This window comes from Musa acuminata, chromosome BXJ3-11 (assembly GCF_036884655.1).
Source record: "Musa acuminata AAA Group cultivar baxijiao chromosome BXJ3-11, Cavendish_Baxijiao_AAA, whole genome shotgun sequence".
In the NCBI taxonomy this organism is placed as follows: Eukaryota; Viridiplantae; Streptophyta; class Magnoliopsida; order Zingiberales; family Musaceae; genus Musa; species Musa acuminata.
Window position 1 is genome coordinate 23,739,714 of NC_088359.1, and position 16,476 is coordinate 23,756,189.

Below are 16,476 nucleotides of genomic sequence, written 5' to 3' on the forward strand. Positions count from 1 at the left end.
ATCTTCTAAAAAAGGAAGAAGTGGCCTTGAAAGGAAAATAAATCCCTAGCCATGGAAGCAGCTACTACTCTACAGGCCCTTAACCTCATCGCCACAACCCGAAGACCAGCGGAAGCACATCGACCTCGAGCCAGGCAAAGGCATGCACCGAGAAGAAGGCAGCAAGCGGGCATGAGCAAGAGGGTTGGAGGTAGCATCGGTGCATGGAATAGGAGGAGGCCAACCACCACCGCGAGCTACGTGGCGAAGAAGATGAGAACGCTGCGACTGCTCGTCCCCCACGGCGAGTCGATGGAGCTCGACGGACTCCTCCGCGGAGCAGCCGACCACATCCTGCACCTGCAACTACAGGTGAAGGTGATGCAGACGATGGTTACTGCACTCTCACCAACCGAAGCTGATGAACGATCTCTGGCCTGGTGAAGCACTTGATCCTCTCGGCAGCAAGCAGCCATCAAGTCTTTCTTGTACTCGTTTTCTTCTTCTTCTTATCTTCTCTCTTGTGTTCTTTGGGACTGTTGATATGGACGTATCCCACGAGGACACGCGTGCATGCAGTAAGCGAGATACGAGTAATATCTTACAATGCCTCGTTTACCCGTCGTCACATTCGAGCATTCATGTGGATTTGGTGTAATCGGCAATTGCGAGCCTTTCGATCCACTTATGAAACTTAAGCAATTCCTCCATCCAAATTGTAGCATGTCCAAACTTAAGAAATCAAATAAAACATAGATCAAGCGAAAGTTTTAATTTTAAGAAAAATTAAAATGACCGTAAATGCATATCAATCGAAAAGGTTTAGATAGCAGCAATTCCTAATTCTTGTTGTATTTACGGAGCAGTTGTATTCGTTCAATTCTAATTACCGCAAATGCATGTTCCGAAGGTTCTCTTCCCTTCGCTTCTTGCTGGTGTTGAGCTCTACGTTGAATTGAAAGAAGATAATAATGGACATGTTATCAAGATTGTCTAACCCTCGATCGAGTTGAGCTCCTTACGAGCTATCATCTGCCTCCGCACTCGAGCAATGGTTTGAGGGGCTGTTATACGATGGGAGGATTGTGTGAAGCTCGTCGTCGTGGCTTCAGCGAAGGGATGATGTTTATGTTCTTCGTGAGGACACCATCTTCTCGGGTTTGAACGGTTCGACAGCCGCCATCTTCCGCTTCTTTCTTATCTCTATCTCGCTCTCTCACACCACGCGCTGATCAACCGTAATCCAATACGGGTCGCCGCTGGCCCTCCGTCTTATTATGAATCCAGACCCTACATTCTCCATCGGACGGCCGATGTCTTTTCTAAAAATGTCCCACATCCGTTTATCCAACGGTCCTGCTTCTCCCTCAGTCCCAAATCTCTTCCCGTTATATACATATGTGTGTGTGTGTGTGTTAAAAATATAATTTATGGAATAGATAGATGCACTGACTCTTTGCCCTATTTCTGCTGTCTCCAACTGCCTGCGCGAGAAGAAGAGGAAGAGGAGAAGGCGGCGGCGATGGCGGCGATGGCGAGCTTGGCGAGGCGGAGGGCTGGAGATGTTTTCCGGCCGGAGGCGGTGCGGCGAGCTGCCGTGTTCTGCCGGGGATTCGCGGCGGCGGCGGACGAGAACGACGTGGTAGTGATCGGCGGCGGGCCCGGTGGGTACGTGGCGGCTATCAAGGCCGCGCAGTTGGGGCTCAAGACGACCTGCATCGAGAAGCGGGGGACGCTCGGTGGCACCTGCCTTAACGTCGGATGCATCCCCTCCAAGGTGAAAGATCGCCTCATCCCTCCTTCCACTCTCCTCCTTTTCCCTTTCCGATCCCTTTAGCGTGTAGCATCTGTCTTCTTGGTCTTTGTTTCCGATTCATGTTTCTGATGCTTGATTGTGGTGATCGGTGTGAATCTCTGTGTTCGGTGAACCAGATAGATCTGATCTGTTGTTTATGGGCTAGATAATTGAATTCATGTTTTCTGTTTGTTTAGTGGTTTTCATAGATTGTGGTGTTCCTCAGTTCTGATTTTTGACTAAGTATTTCTAACAAGTAGATCGAAAGATGCCTCGACTCTGCTCCCCAACTCCATCCGTGTTCTTGTGGTCTTCTTATGGTAAACTGGAATCCTTTGATTGATTTGGGTTTCTTGAGGTAACGGTAATTAGTTGGAAAGGTGGTGGAAACGGTGAGGCTTGAAAGCGGCATAACATTGTTTTGTTTCGTCCTTTTTCTTCACTATTTGAAGCACTGCATTACATGTATAGTATTTGCATATCCATTCTACAAATCTACTCTGGACACATGCTGATTTTATCTTCTTCAGATAGAAATTGAGTCTAAGCTACCCTATTTTATCATTTTTGGAGGCTTTAGGTATCATTTACTAGTCGGATGATATGCATTTGCAATTGATTGCAAAATGTGGATTATTCATATATAGGAGAGTTGGTCTTTATCAAAATTTAGTGCTTTGACAGAAGGGTCTCAGACTCACTGACAATGCAAGGGAGGGATCAAATTTTCTAGGGTTTTGTTTAGGTTTATTCAGTGCACTTTGGTTCAAGGGTGAGCTTGGAACTGAACAGATGGGTTGAAGTCAAACTTGAAGGCAAGGAGGAACCAGACTTGAACCAGATTGGAATTTTTGGTTTTGCTCAGTTCTATTATGGTTTTCAATTAGAGAAAAGAAGACTTTTTATCTCCTTGTAAGCATTTTTTCTGGCAGCATTCCACCTATTCTAGCATCACACGACCCCTGGCCCCTCCAATCGCTTATGACCTTCCCTTTTTGAGTGATCCTTTGTTTCATCATCCGACACTCCACCAGTGGTGCTAAGATAATAGTGGCCTTTTCGAGATCATGAAGTGCAAAACCACTCCTTGATTCATCTTTGTCGGAGCAGAAGTGGAGTTTAACCAATGGATGCAGATGGGAGTCCAAGGAGATCGAGTAATAGTACGTGACAGCATTGTTTGCCGAATCGTCTGATTTTGGTTGGCAACAATTCTGCCTGATGTTTGACCTGCAGTAAGGAAATGCCAAGTCTGGAAGGAGTTTAGCTGATTCAGCGAGTTGAACTGTCAGTTTTGATTGGACTTGGTGGATAAAACTATTCAATTAGGAATATAAGAAGTCGTGAACAAAGTATTGAACAATTCATGGTGATTAATTATCTTGGCATTAAAGGAGAACCACTTCAATAATGTGTTTTAAGTTGTTTCTTTTCCTACTTGTAATTGGGATAACTATATAATTTGATGGTCATAGACTTGGGAATTACGAATGAAGATAATTATTTTTTCTTGTTCAACCAATGTATTAGTGATTCTGTTATATTTATCCATTTGGTGTGACTCATGATAATCTGCAGTGAGTTCATATCTCTCTCAAGGATTTTAATTTCGAATGATATCGCCCGTATCGGGCGGTATGTACCGGTCCGTTAGCAGACCGATACGCGAACCGCTTGCTACCGGACGATATCAGCTTGGCTGCGGCCTAGCTGCAACGAGGGAAGAAGAAGCGTCAAGGGAGAAGGCGCTCGAAGAAGAGACAGGAGAAGAGGAAGAATCGGGAGAACCTCAACGCTTTCTGATCCGGCGCCGCCCTCCCTTGACGATCTTGATCCAGAAGGTAACGCCTGTACCGTACCGTACCGTACCGTACCGTACCATACCGAGCAAAGCTCAAAACACCGGTACGATACGAAATTAGGAACCTTGATCTCTCTTGCTCTCTTTCTCCCACCTTTTGTCCACCCTTTCCTATCCTTTAGAAGCCTCCCTTTGTAAAGCAGTTTCGTGTCTCAGTTCACCATATATCCTTATGCAATTCCAATTCTCAATGCTTATCATATGATGTTACCAAGCATGACCTTCATGCGAAAGGCATGGGTCCTCTAGCTGCCTGTGGCTGCAATCCCCATGTGATATTCACCATTCAGATCACAGCAATCCTCCCACATGGGTTCCCTATCTTGGAACAATTGAGGAGTTAGTGGTTGGTTCCTATAGCTATGGCAAGCAGCAAATACCCTAGTTTACGTGTATTTTATATTCTAAAAATAACTAGCCCTAGTCTTGTACTAGGATTTAAGGGCATTGGTAAACCCATATATACGACTAATTATGGGGATTGATGCCATTCTTGTTTCACTGTCATGTTTGCTCTAAAGTTAATCTATCTAGTATATTGTACTAAGTTGCCATTCTTGTTTCACTTTCTTTTTCATGTGAAAGTTAACCTATCTAGTATATTGTACTAAGTTTTAGTTCCTGCTTGGGAGGATTTTTCATTACCTTGAATCAAGGAAGCGTTTGTTAGTCATGTTACTTCTAACATATAAAGGGAACTATAATGCCGAAAGCATTTTTGTGGACATGTTTTGACAGAAATAGGATCCTTAGAGCTGGAAGACCTCTTTAATGTATGGAGATAAGCATAAAATAAGGTTTCCGATTCAATTTCCTTTTTTTTGTTTAGGGTCTTTGATTCTTTCATATACTGTGTTCTGGTGTATTTCCAATGGCATTCCTTTCTCTTTCTCATGTGTATCTTTTGGTTGCCAACTTCTTCAAGGAACCTATGAACGGAATTGAAGCTGTAATTTCTGGTTTGGTTTAATATCTGCATTCCTTTTAGCGTGGTTCAATTTTAATTTAGTAACCAAAGGGATTCAGTTGGTTTAAAATTCTTGAGGAGCCAGAGTAAAAAGAAACAAACACACCACTGAATAAGGTGCTGAATAGTCACTGTCAAGAGATTGCATCAATTTCTTTATGTTCCCTGCTTGCAGGCTCTCCTTCACTCCTCTCACATGTACCATGAAGCCAAACATGCATTCCCAAGTCATGGTGTAAAGTTTTCTCAGCTTGAAATTGACCTACCTGCCATGATGGCACAGAAAGACAAAGCTGTATCTGGTCTGACACGAGGTATCGAAGGTTTGTTCAAGAAGAACAAGGTAACCTATGTCAAAGGCTTTGGCAAATTTGTGTCACCCTCTGAAGTATCTGTCGACACCCTTGAAGGAGGGAACACTGTTGTTAAAGGAAAAAATATCATAATTGCGACTGGTTCTGATGTTAAATCCCTCCCTGGAGTTACTATTGATGAGAAAAAGATTGTTTCATCTACTGGAGCTCTGGCTTTACCTGAAGTCCCAAAGAAATTGGTGGTGATTGGTGCAGGCTACATCGGCTTGGAAATGGGATCAGTTTGGGGAAGGCTTGGTTCTGAAGTGACTGTTGTTGAGTTTGCACCAGATATTGTGCCCTCGATGGATGGCGAAGTGAGGAAGCAATTTCAGCGGATGCTTGAGAAGCAGAAAATGAAGTTCATGCTCAAGACAAAGGTTGTCGGGGTTGACACATCAGGGGATGGTGTGAAACTGACACTAGAACCTGCAGCTGGTGGTGAACAGAGCATACTTGAAGCTGATGTTGTTCTTGTGTCGGCTGGCAGAGTTCCATACACAGCAGGGCTCGGGCTGGAGACCATTGGTGTACAGACCGATAAGGCAGGAAGGATTGAAGTTGATAAACATTTCATGACCAATGTGTCGGGAGTATATGCTATAGGTGATGCGATACCAGGACCCATGCTTGCTCACAAGGCAGAGGAAGATGGAGTTGCATGCGTTGAGTTCATCGCGGGCAAGGAAGGCCATGTGGACTATGATATGGTTCCCGGAGTGGTGTACACACATCCTGAGGTGGCTTCAGTTGGCAAGACAGAGGAGCAGGTGAAGGCCTTGGGAGTGTCATACCGGGTTGGCAAGTTCCCCTTCATGGCTAACAGCCGTGCAAAGGCTATCGATGATGCTGATGGGCTGGTGAAGATTCTGGCTGAGAAGGAGACGGACAAGATTCTTGGGGTCCATATAATGGCACCAAATGCAGGGGAACTCATCCATGAAGCTGTGTTAGCCCTCCAGTACGGTGCCTCAAGCGAAGACATAGCTCGCACATGCCATGCCCACCCTACAATGAGTGAGGCCGTGAAGGAAGCCGCTATGGCTACATACGACAAACCCATTCACATATAAGGGGAACTTGCTAGATCATAACCCTGGCAAGTTTCCGAAAAATAATTTTGGAGCAGGTAATGAAAAAACTCTTTGATCTTTACCTTGTCTATTATCGCTCGGGGCACTTGACCATGATTTGTTCATGCTTCGTAGCTTGTATTATCCGATTTTGCATGTTCTCTTTCTGAATTTGGAATAACATGTTCCTGAAGATTTTATCTTGAATGAAATCTTTTTCCTGCATCGCTTGTCCATGCAACTAGCACAATACGGAAGCACTTACTGACTCATGTGGCCCAACCTCATCCCACTTGCAGTTGAGCTTAGATTTGTGGGTCTGTCTCTTGCTTTGCCATTGGACTAGAGAGCAGAAAGAAAATGTTTTATTCATGTGTACCATTGTCTAAATTTCTTTTGCAGGCATAGTTTGTATGCACATTAGTTTCCTATTTAGAGTTCAACTGATATATTGCACCTTTTCATCATCCACATTAATTGATTTCTTTAGCATTCATGTCTTTGTAGTTTTAGTAACATCTAAGACTGATGTCGTTGTCAAGTGTCTTATGACGATGACAACGACGACGACGTTCTTGATTAAGCATCTTAACTTGCAGAAGAGTGAACTCGATAAGCTTCCTCAGCTCTTCTTCAAAGTGACATACAAGAATGACCAGTTTGTGAAAACCATGGTTAGTCCTTTGTCTAATTCTTGATGCTATGTCCTTTTTCTGAAATTAATAACTATTTCTGGATTCTTGTTGAATAAGTTATAGTAATCAGATTGTGATTTATTGGTTGCTAAAGTTAAAATGCAGAAAAAAGTGATTTAGATGCTTGACAAAGAGCTTCGCACAATCGGTCCTCTCTTGACCGTGCACATTGTGATATCTCTGTAGCTATGGAGATAATCACAAGCTTTGTTTGATACCTAAAGAGAGCAATAATTGTGATTGTGCAGGGCGAATATGATGTGATGATATCAATAAATGTATAACGATATCTAACGGATGATTAAGTGAAAAGCATAATAAATAAATAAAAACAAGATTTTCATGTAGTTTTAATCAATAATGACATTCTAAAATATAATGGAGATCGTTCACTTGTGATGCATGCGATGGTGGAGGAGGAAGATGATAATCTATAATATTGCGGTTGGGTTCGAGTATTGGTCAATCAACTTGAGGTTGCCAAGAAGAAGTTGGGTGATACACTCAGATTGGGGCCAGTGTGGCGGTACTGACCGATGACCAGGATTGAATAATCTTAGCATTTAGTAGTGTGGCATCTTCTACTTTGGAATCCCAGCAGCTCTCACCTATTCCTTGAGCATGGAAAGGTGCAGAACATGACACCAGCAAGAGGTGGAGTTATGGATCTGTCTTTATGCATCATGATCATGGAAAGCCACCAAAGACAACATTTTGTGTTGATTGATTGGCCAACTCTTTGTTATTTTTCTTTCTAATAATTATGTTAGAAAATATTCATGCGCCCCTTATATTACTAAAACAATTCCGACATTATATGTTAAAAAAATTTATGCATGATCTTAATAGTTTAAACTTTTGGATCATATATTTAGTGTATGTTCAATTTTGTTCATGACTTTGGAAACATTGTGATAGAACTATATGTTTAAACTATATGCATGAACTTTCGAATCACTAAAGATTATTCCGAATTTGAATAATTGATGCTAAAAGAATCACTAATATGTGAGGAATTTTCTTGCTAAAAATTCACAAGGGAAGACATAGACCAAACAAAACAGGAGAAGCTGCGAAGAAAAATCCTGGTGCAGCGTTTACCTACACCACCAGTTTTGCTGTGGACTTTTTCTCACAAGCTGACAATTCTGTGACCGGTCTGCTAAGTGGATTTTTTCTGCTCTCTCTCTCTCTCTCTCTCTCTCTTATATTTCTATCTGATCATCCCCTGTCTCACCTTGAATCGCATCTTGAATCGCATTAAATGAAACAAGCCTTCCTTTTGCTCAATAAGAACAACAATATCAAAATCTGGAAGAAACACAGATTTTAATGTTACTGTGAAGAACTTGCAGCGATTTAATCTTCTTTGTTTCACTTTTAACTCAACTTGCAGCTCTTCAGGTTTATTTTGTCAGCAAATTCTTTACAAACTTTAATCTGTGCAGGAATTTTGTCCAACAAACAGATCTCAGCTCAGATGATGAGTTGATGGGATGGAAGAAGCTCAAAATTGGTCCTTTTTACCACACAATCAATCAATCATCCGTGCATGTAAAAGAAGAAGCTCATGGTTTATGGTCAAGATGGACTGTCATTGTACGCGACAGCAACTCGTGCGTCGAATTCCTTCCTCGGTCGTCATTGCAATGGAAAGCACGTGGTGGTGTGTACAGCAAAATGAGCCAATCATCTTCAGCAATTGTTTCCGAGGCCAACCACACAGTCCAAACTACCAGGCTTCCCACAATAAGCCGCGGCCTTATCCCAAGCTCTTTAAGCTTGACTTCGGAACGCGCAGGGATGAGCTGAGAAGACAGAGAGAGCCAGCGAGGAAGGGAGAGGGAGCGCCACCGTATCCTCTCCATCCAAGGCCGTCCATGGCCTTCTTCACCCACTGGTACGACCTCCTCTGCCTCGCCATGCTCGCCGGCGCTGTCCTTGTCTCCCTGTGGGGGATCCTCCGCGGCGAAGACCGCAGCAAAAGCGGGGACGGCGAGGAGGCCGACCGAGCCAAGTACGGCGGCCTGTTGGCCAACGGCGACGGCGACGAAAGGGCATCAAGCACGGTGCGCAGCGAGCAGCTATGGATGAGTCGGTGGCGCGCGCTGCATCCCGCCTGCCTCCTCGCGCTCAGGCTGGTCGCTGCCCTCACCATGGCCGGCGTCCTCCTGTGGGACCTGCGGACGTATGATTGGAGCATCATGCTGTATTATACCGAGTAGGTAACTGTAAGCCTCCAATTCTTCTGTCAATCCATCATCATGCTTTCCAAGATTACTTGCTCGTTCTGCTATCATGCAGATCTATAAGAAGAACAAACTTGAGCGCAGTAACTAATAGAAATAGAGAGTCTTGGATCAGCTCAGCTTTCTTGGCTGAGGATACAATCCAAGCCTTCAGGTTACAATGGTCAGTAGGAGTACTTCATCGAAGAAACATCAGTGATCAGTTGCAGAACGCATCTCGTCGATCCCTGTGGCCTTGTGATGAGTGTTCTTCAGCCGCCTACGAATCCTTCGCCTTCATTCAATGCTGATGAAGACTGATGTAGCTGATAGATGATGATGAGGATGATTGACGAGAGAGGAGGACGCGGGGGAGGAGGTAGATGCGAAACATAAATTAGACTTGATGATATTGATGCTGAGTCACGCGTCTTCTCTCGACCAATAGGCAATAGCTTTGTTGTTCGTTTTCATTGTTATTTCTCCAATTGCCCGCCTCACTGGTAATTTTAGGTATAACATACAGAAAAAAGAAGAAGAAGACGAAGAAGAAGAAGAAGACGAAGAAAATGATAGTTGCAAGTAATCATATCGAACTCGACGAATAGATTATTGACTGTCGAGCGCTATGTATCCCATGGCGATTGCCTGAGCCTTTCGCCCGCGGGTACCTGAACGGGGTTGATAGATGATTGGCAAGAAGAGACGGGGCCCGCAGTAAAGCCCGGACTGTGGGAGGGTTTCGTGGCGGGTTCGCTTGCCTGTTCGTTTGTCTTCCAATAGAAACATTAGCGCAAGAGGGGGCCCACCTTTTTGTGCCGACTCGGACCGCCCCTGTCATCGCTAGTGGCGGTGGGGTTCGGTTGCTGGCTGGCGGTGGCAAGCGCCGGCCTGTGCCATGACCGTCGCCGTCCCCGCCGGGGCGTCAGCGGCCTTGATCTCGAGCCTTGGATCCCCTCTGATCCGCGGATCCGTGAAACTAGCGCTGGAAGAAGGACAACCCATTCTGGCTCCTCGGCCTCCGAGCTCTCGCCCTCTCGATCTAATGCTGGGTGGTTCTTCTCGACGGCGCCTTCGCGTTCTAGTCCTACACTCGGTTAGCGCTTCAAAACGGATTCTTGGCATCGAAATGTTCGGATCGCTCCTGGTATACTTCCTTGTAATCTCGTGTGCTCGAATAAAATTTCCGAAGATTAGTTTTTACTTGCTGAATTCTAGAGTGGATTGGACATAGGAGGTTTTAGTTCTTAGCGAATCTGTGGTTTCAGACACATGTTCGGATTAATTAGAAAGGTAAAGGTTCTATCATCCTGGAGCAGCAGATGGAATTCCTAGGTGGAGGTTCTTAGTCATACGGCAGCTTAGGGGAAAATATCTCTGATAGAAGATCACCATGATTACTTGTGTTGGAAATGCCTCTTCTTAGTTAGTCTGCTCTACATGTCCAATGGTATTTCAAGAACACTGTTATCAAGATGGTGATATATTAATGGGTCAAGTTCGGTTTTCAACTAGCCATAGATGAGGCTTTTCTTATTGCCGAGTTATTACTTTCTTGATATAAACATTAATTATTTCACATGCAATTAGATGATCAGGGTCCATAATCCGACTCCCCATCAAGAAAAAGGTATTTTCTTCAAGTTCCATAGACAGAGAACAGAAGACACAGCAAACCTATTGATTCGTCTGTTAGTTCTTGAGTGCATCCATCGAAGGAGTCTTGTATGTGCATTCAGCAAACACTTGTTCTTGAACAACTATGACCTGAGATAAATTTATTCCACTATGTATTCGATACATGAACTTGTTTGGTTACCTCTGGTTTATTTTAGGTTCAGCTTGTTAGTCATGAGCTAATCAGGTGTATAGATAGATCTAATGGTTCTATTGTTTTCTCTGTTCTATGAACCTATAGATATATCTTTTTAATATTACTTGTTCTTATTTCTATACCTAATAAATGCTGCAGTTAAGCTAAAATAACCTGTTTTACTTATGTATTAATTACATTATAAGGAGTGAGAAAGTGAAATATGAAGAGGGGCCATTCAGTTTCTCCTTGAATTTACATTTAAATGGTCAATAAATCTATGTGTTGTCAGAGAACCAGAAAAAAACTATCTTATATGCTTGTCCTCTAAATCAGTCACTGACTGTATGTAGTTTCTGTGATTGATCTGCAGGTGGACCTTTTCATTAGTGATCATTTATTTTCTGGTATGTTCCAATGCTCTACTTTTGTGATCTTTGTAGCATTTGTTTTTCCTTTTTTTTTTTTTCTCTAGAAGTTTGGTGAAAACCCCCCTATTTGTTAGTCTCTTTCTTGGAATACCCAGATACTTACAACTCATCATGATCAGATATCTCTGACAATTTATTTAATCTCGTGACTTACTCATTTATTATAAAACTTGCCTCCATACAGATTGCTACCTGTATGTCTGCTCATGGTTGCTGGATTTATGCAAAGCACGCCAAGGAAAATGATGAGGCAAATGCATTCTTTAAAAGAGATTTTGGAGAAGATTTACATGCAACTTTGACTGGAACTAACAGAAACAGAAAAGCTAGCAAATCACACAGCTTCTGTGAGCATGATGACAGGGAACAAAAGTTTGGATTTTGGGGTTACCTTATGCAAATTGCTTATCAGGTGAGCTTCTCCAGCTTCAAACTATCACTTTGTATCATAAGGAACCAGAGCACTGTCTTCTCTTGTTTTGATGATTTTCCTATTTTCTTACAAATTATATTCTTGTGTTCATTTTGAAGGAACTTGTTTGCTTCTTTCTCTTATGCCTTGCCAATATACAAAAACATTTGATAACTTTTAATCTTGTTGAATTTTATTAGTGAAGCTCTTCCATTCACTTGAACAGACTAGTGCAGGTGCTGTTGCATTGACGGACATTGTCTTTTGGGGCCTTCTAGTACCATTTCTTTCGGTTGAGCATTTCAAACTAGACTTGGTGCGTGCTCTCTACTTGTATAATATTTCCAAGGAAAATCTTCTTCCATGTCTTGTTTCTTTTTAAAATGTATTAGTTTTGTGTAGCTTTTGAAATATGTAGAAATAAGTTTTCACTGAAAGTTACATGCTTTTTATTTATGTGTAGCTATAGCAATTTCTTTAGTTATCAGTCTTTTTGTACTCGGAGATAATAGTGTGATGGATAATAAATTTTGTGTCATCATATACAGACGAGTGCCACGATCTTTATGTTCACAATCATTGCCTGTTCGAAGGGATATATCACTCGCAAATCTCTTATTTATGTTTACATTAATCTCTTCGTAGATAGTAAACCGGTGACATGTGGGTAGTACTAAGGGAAAAGCCTTTTAGTGAATTTAGGTGTTAGAATCAGGTTCTAGCTTTCGGTGTTAGCTACAAAATGTGGGATAAGACTTGAATAAATAAGTGAAAGAAAAAAAAAGAACTTGAGAAAAATATTTTTTGATAATTATGCACAATGAAGACCATTTATCTGTATGTTATCAACAAATATCAATACCCCAAAGTATGGCATGTTTGAATATAGGAGTTGATTGTAGCTACTAGCTAGAGCAAAGAGGAGGTAAATCGGTGGTCAGTTTATGAAGCCTCAAGGCATTGTGTTTCTTCCTCAAACGATGTTGTAAGCTGTGCCAAGTCTAATATCATTGGATTGCACAAAATGAAAATAAAGCAAGAGTTTCGTGAAGGACAGGCAGTTGAAATACCACGATAATTACTTTTATTATATTGGTGGATGCAATGATACATTTTCTTCCATTATTTGGTTTCTTCAGTTTCTAGAAAGATTTCATTGATTCCCAGACTTTTTTATAAGCTATTCAATGCTAACCTTTTCTGTGTTTATCTCGCTTCGGCAGCTCATGGGGTGCATGCACTCCCTTAACTTTGTATTTCTTCTCCTCGATACTGCTCTAAACAGTCTGGTATGTTGCATACTCATAAGATGCTGATCACGTAAATCCAACTTTCTGTATTCAGAGTTAAAACAAAATGATTTATGCTTCTTCCAGCCTTTCCCGTGGTTCCGGATGGCATATTTTGTCCTTTGGAGCTGTATCTATGTAATTTTTCAGTGGATCCTGCATGCATGTGGTTTTTCATGGTGAGCTTGTTATTTTGTGAATGTGTTTTATTACATAAGAGTATAAAGCCAACAAATAATCAATAATGATGGTATTTCTAATGTATCTGTAGTCATTGTATAATTTCATCATGGTGAATGTTTCTTCAGGTGGCCCTACCGTTTTCTCGAGCTCTCAACTCCTTGGGCTCCACTTTGGTTAGTGTTATATTTTTTCAGTTTTCTTCCATCTATTAGAACTATTGTGATGACTAAACCAACTTGCAGGTACTTCTGCCTGGCATTGCTCCATGTCCCTTGCTATGGTGTGTATAGTCTACTTGTGACAGCCAAAAACACATTGTTTCCAAAAATTTTTCATACGAGGCCCTGAGACTCACAGTTATACATGTAAATTCCGATTCTTCTTGGAGTAATCGATTGAAGAAGATGTTAATAATGATGCCATTAGTTATTTGATCACTCAGCTTCTATGTTGTTGAGACTTGAGAAGCAGCACTAGGGCAGTTTTAACAGCGCCGTATATATAAGCTATCTTGTTGTGGCTGAACTTTCATACTCTGATATGACGAGCATGTGGAAATTCTCATGTGACATCAAAGGCTCCTCATTCATAACTAGTTCATTGACTTTTTGTAAAGCTTTCACCTGATGCTTTTATTGGTTGAGCTGGATGCTTAATGCTACTATGGATTATCTTGTGATCAGCTCATCTTGACCAGTATGATAGGAAAAGAGCAAGAAAAATGTTTATCCAATCATATGCAGGATTGTTTTCTGATTGTGTTCATGAGAAACATGTTTTATGTTTTTGAGTCTGGAATTGAGCTCCTCAGTTGCTTGCTGACCTTAGTTTTCTGTGTTTTTCTTCTTTTTCACCTTGGTTGGCCTTTGAAAGAGCTGAAAAACCAAGTCAACCTAAATATCTCAAGTGTTGGAGATTGCCTGAACCACACATGTATGAGCTTGTAAATTTTTTATTGTGTGTTTGTGTTTTTTCCGTATAAACACACATTAAGGAGCCAATTATCTGTTTAACAACAAAAATTATCAGATTTATCATCTTGTGTTGATCATTAGGACACTTGAAGCAGGGGGGCATTGGTGACGATACATACAGTTCATCCTCCCCTTGCATGATTTAGATTATTACGATTCTGATATAATGAGCAAATTTTTTCTTTTGGCTGATACAAATAAGTTTGCATATATGAGTCATCCTCGGATCTTATATTAAGGAGTCATTATGAATTAAATCTCTTTTTTCATACATCTTGGAATCTTGAAAAAAAAGAATTGCCATTCACCGGATATTAAACATTAATTTGGGAAGGGAAGTTGGAAAATTATAATGCTTTTACTATTTGTAAGTTCATACACAAACAATTTCCAAATCATGAATTGGACCTTTTTTAATAACAAAAGGTGGATGGGCAGCGTTAAGTTTCATTCTGATACTGAAATAATATATTTTTATATAATAAAAATAATATTTATCAGATCCATTTACAGAAGATTAAGGACTTCAAATTTCATCAGACATTTTTCTTTAGAAAAAAAAAAACAGTATTTGTGCCACACCATAGGCTAATTAGGGAGTATCGTATGTAGTTAAATCTATAAGTATAGGTTAATTATGGATTATCCCGTGTAGTTAAATCTTTTTAGCATCTTGTTAAAAATTTATATTGAAATTCCTATAATTATGAAAGTGAAATATAGATTCATTCATCATAACATCGTTGGTTTCACCGATAAAAATATAAAAACAATGGGTTTAAAAAGTAATTTTAATGTTTTAATTGGTGGTAACGACGAATGACAATACCGCTAGGGGCCGTGGGTGGCTATTGTGGATGAATTACATTTGCGTCGACACCAACGCAACTACCAACTGGTGACGAGTGATCCTTTCGCTATTCTACATTTACGTCGATGTCGACATAGTTGTCGAGCGATGATGGGCCACACGACATTTGCATCGACATCAATATAAATGTAGAGCGACATCGCTTTACATCGCGCCACTCGATGCGGTGAGTGGTCCTTTCGTCACTCGATAAATGCATCGACGTCGACGTAGTGACAACCCTTTCATTGCTCTGCATCTACGTCGGCATCAACGTAGTTACTGAGCAACGAAATGACCACTCACTATGTCGACGTCAATGCAATTGCCAAGCAATGAAAGGATCATCACTACGTCGACATTAACACAGTTATCGAGCGATGAAAGGGCCACTCGGCATATGCATCGGTGCCGACACGGATGCAGAGCAACACTGCTTTACATCTGTGTCGACACCGATGCAGATGCTGAGCAATCCTTTTGCCACTCAACAACTGCGTCTATGAGTGGCCCTTTTGTCGCTCAATAATTACATCGATGCTAATGCAGTGAACGACCTTTTCTCCGCTATGCATATACGTCAACATCGATGCAGTTACCGAGTGACGAAAGGGTTGCTTAACATCTACATCGATGACCCTTTCGCGCGCTCCATAACTACGTTAACGCCAACGTAAATGCAGAGCAATGAAAGAGTTACTCACTACGTTAGCATTGACATAATTGCTAAGCGACAAAAGGGTCGCTCAACATCTGTATCGATGTCGCTTTGCATCTATGTCGGTGTCGATGCAGATGTCAAACGTCGACAATCGTGTTAACATCGATACAATGAGCGACTCTCACCTCTCATCAACGATCTCCTCATCCATAACAATCATCCGCGGCTCTCAACGACGTTGTCATCCGCCACCACCAATGATAATGATTAAAATTATCTTTTTACTTATTATTTTTATGTTTTCATCAACAATGTTAAGATAAATGGACGTAGATATTTTACTTACACAACTATAAAAATTTCAATATAAATTTTAATATTATTTTTATGCCAAGGAGGTCTAATTATAAAGTATATAATCTATAATTAGCCCGCATCACACTCTGTAAGTCTAAAGAATTCGGATTCGATCTGACTCTATCACTCACCTGATCCAACCATCCAACTTGTTGAACCATCTTGGGCGCCCAACCACGGAAATAAGACCTAATAATGCCCGTGACTTCAAACACCATGACAAGAATATGACTAATGTTCTTCAAACAAAGAAAACGACAAAAAAACACAAACAAGAAAATGACTAGTGTTTTTCAAACAAAGAAAACAACGACAACAAAACATTAAAAAATATATATATCAGATAGTTAAAATCTGTAAAAACTTAGATAATTTATCACAACTAGTTAACATCAAAAACCTTAACTCTGTAAAAGAGACAACCTCCCAAAAGTTGGCATTTTTCCTACCATATTCACCACAACTGGTAAAAGAGAAAACCTAAAGCAAAACATGTTCTTAGTCACAGGCACAAACAACAAATACCACATAAAAGATTGGGAACTTTATAAAAGT

At 41.2% G+C, this 16,476-nt stretch overlaps 2 protein-coding genes across 3 annotated transcripts; both read left to right on the plus strand.

Moving 5' to 3' along the window:
- The first annotated feature begins 1,408 nt into the window (after positions 1-1,408).
- LOC135653203 (dihydrolipoyl dehydrogenase, mitochondrial-like) lies at positions 1,409-6,253 on the plus strand. Its single transcript, XM_065174871.1, has 2 exons — positions 1,409-1,756; positions 4,778-6,253. The coding sequence occupies exons 1-2, from the start codon at positions 1,502-1,504 to the stop codon at positions 6,026-6,028; spliced, it is 1,506 nt and encodes a 501-aa protein (XP_065030943.1). The 5' UTR covers positions 1,409-1,501; the 3' UTR covers positions 6,029-6,253.
- Positions 6,254-8,201: 1,948 nt separating this feature from the next.
- On the plus strand, positions 8,202-13,815 carry LOC103971434 (uncharacterized). Of its 2 annotated transcripts, XM_009385451.3 has the most exons (8): positions 8,231-8,944; positions 11,138-11,171; positions 11,380-11,607; positions 11,834-11,923; positions 12,831-12,896; positions 12,984-13,075; positions 13,205-13,252; positions 13,322-13,815. In XM_009385451.3, exons 1-8 carry the CDS (start codon positions 8,301-8,303, stop codon positions 13,425-13,427), a joined length of 1,308 nt encoding a protein of 435 aa, XP_009383726.3. In that variant the 5' UTR covers positions 8,231-8,300; the 3' UTR covers positions 13,428-13,815. The 2 variants fall into 2 exon arrangements, with proteins under 2 accessions (XP_065030944.1, XP_009383726.3); XM_065174872.1 differs by lacking the exons at positions 12,831-12,896; positions 13,205-13,252; positions 13,322-13,815 and having other exon boundaries at positions 8,202-8,944; positions 12,952-13,068.
- The last annotated feature ends 2,661 nt before the right edge of the window (positions 13,816-16,476 follow it).

Bases quoted from the DNA above. Each gene is read 5' to 3' on its own strand.
- LOC135653203 (XM_065174871.1), top strand. From the start codon at position 1,502: ATGGCGGCGATGGCGAGCTTGGCGAGGCGGAGGGCTGGAGATGTTTTC. The intron at 1,757-4,777 runs GTGAAAGATCGC...CCCTGCTTGCAG, and splicing joins TCGGATGCATCCCCTCCAAG to GCTCTCCTTCACTCCTCTCA.
- LOC103971434 (XM_009385451.3), top strand. From the start codon at position 8,301: ATGGTCAAGATGGACTGTCATTGTACGCGACAGCAACTCGTGCGTCGA. The intron at 8,945-11,137 runs GTAGGTAACTGT...ATTGATCTGCAG, and splicing joins ATCATGCTGTATTATACCGA to GTGGACCTTTTCATTAGTGA. The intron at 12,897-12,983 runs GTATGTTGCATA...TGCTTCTTCCAG, and splicing joins ATACTGCTCTAAACAGTCTG to CCTTTCCCGTGGTTCCGGAT.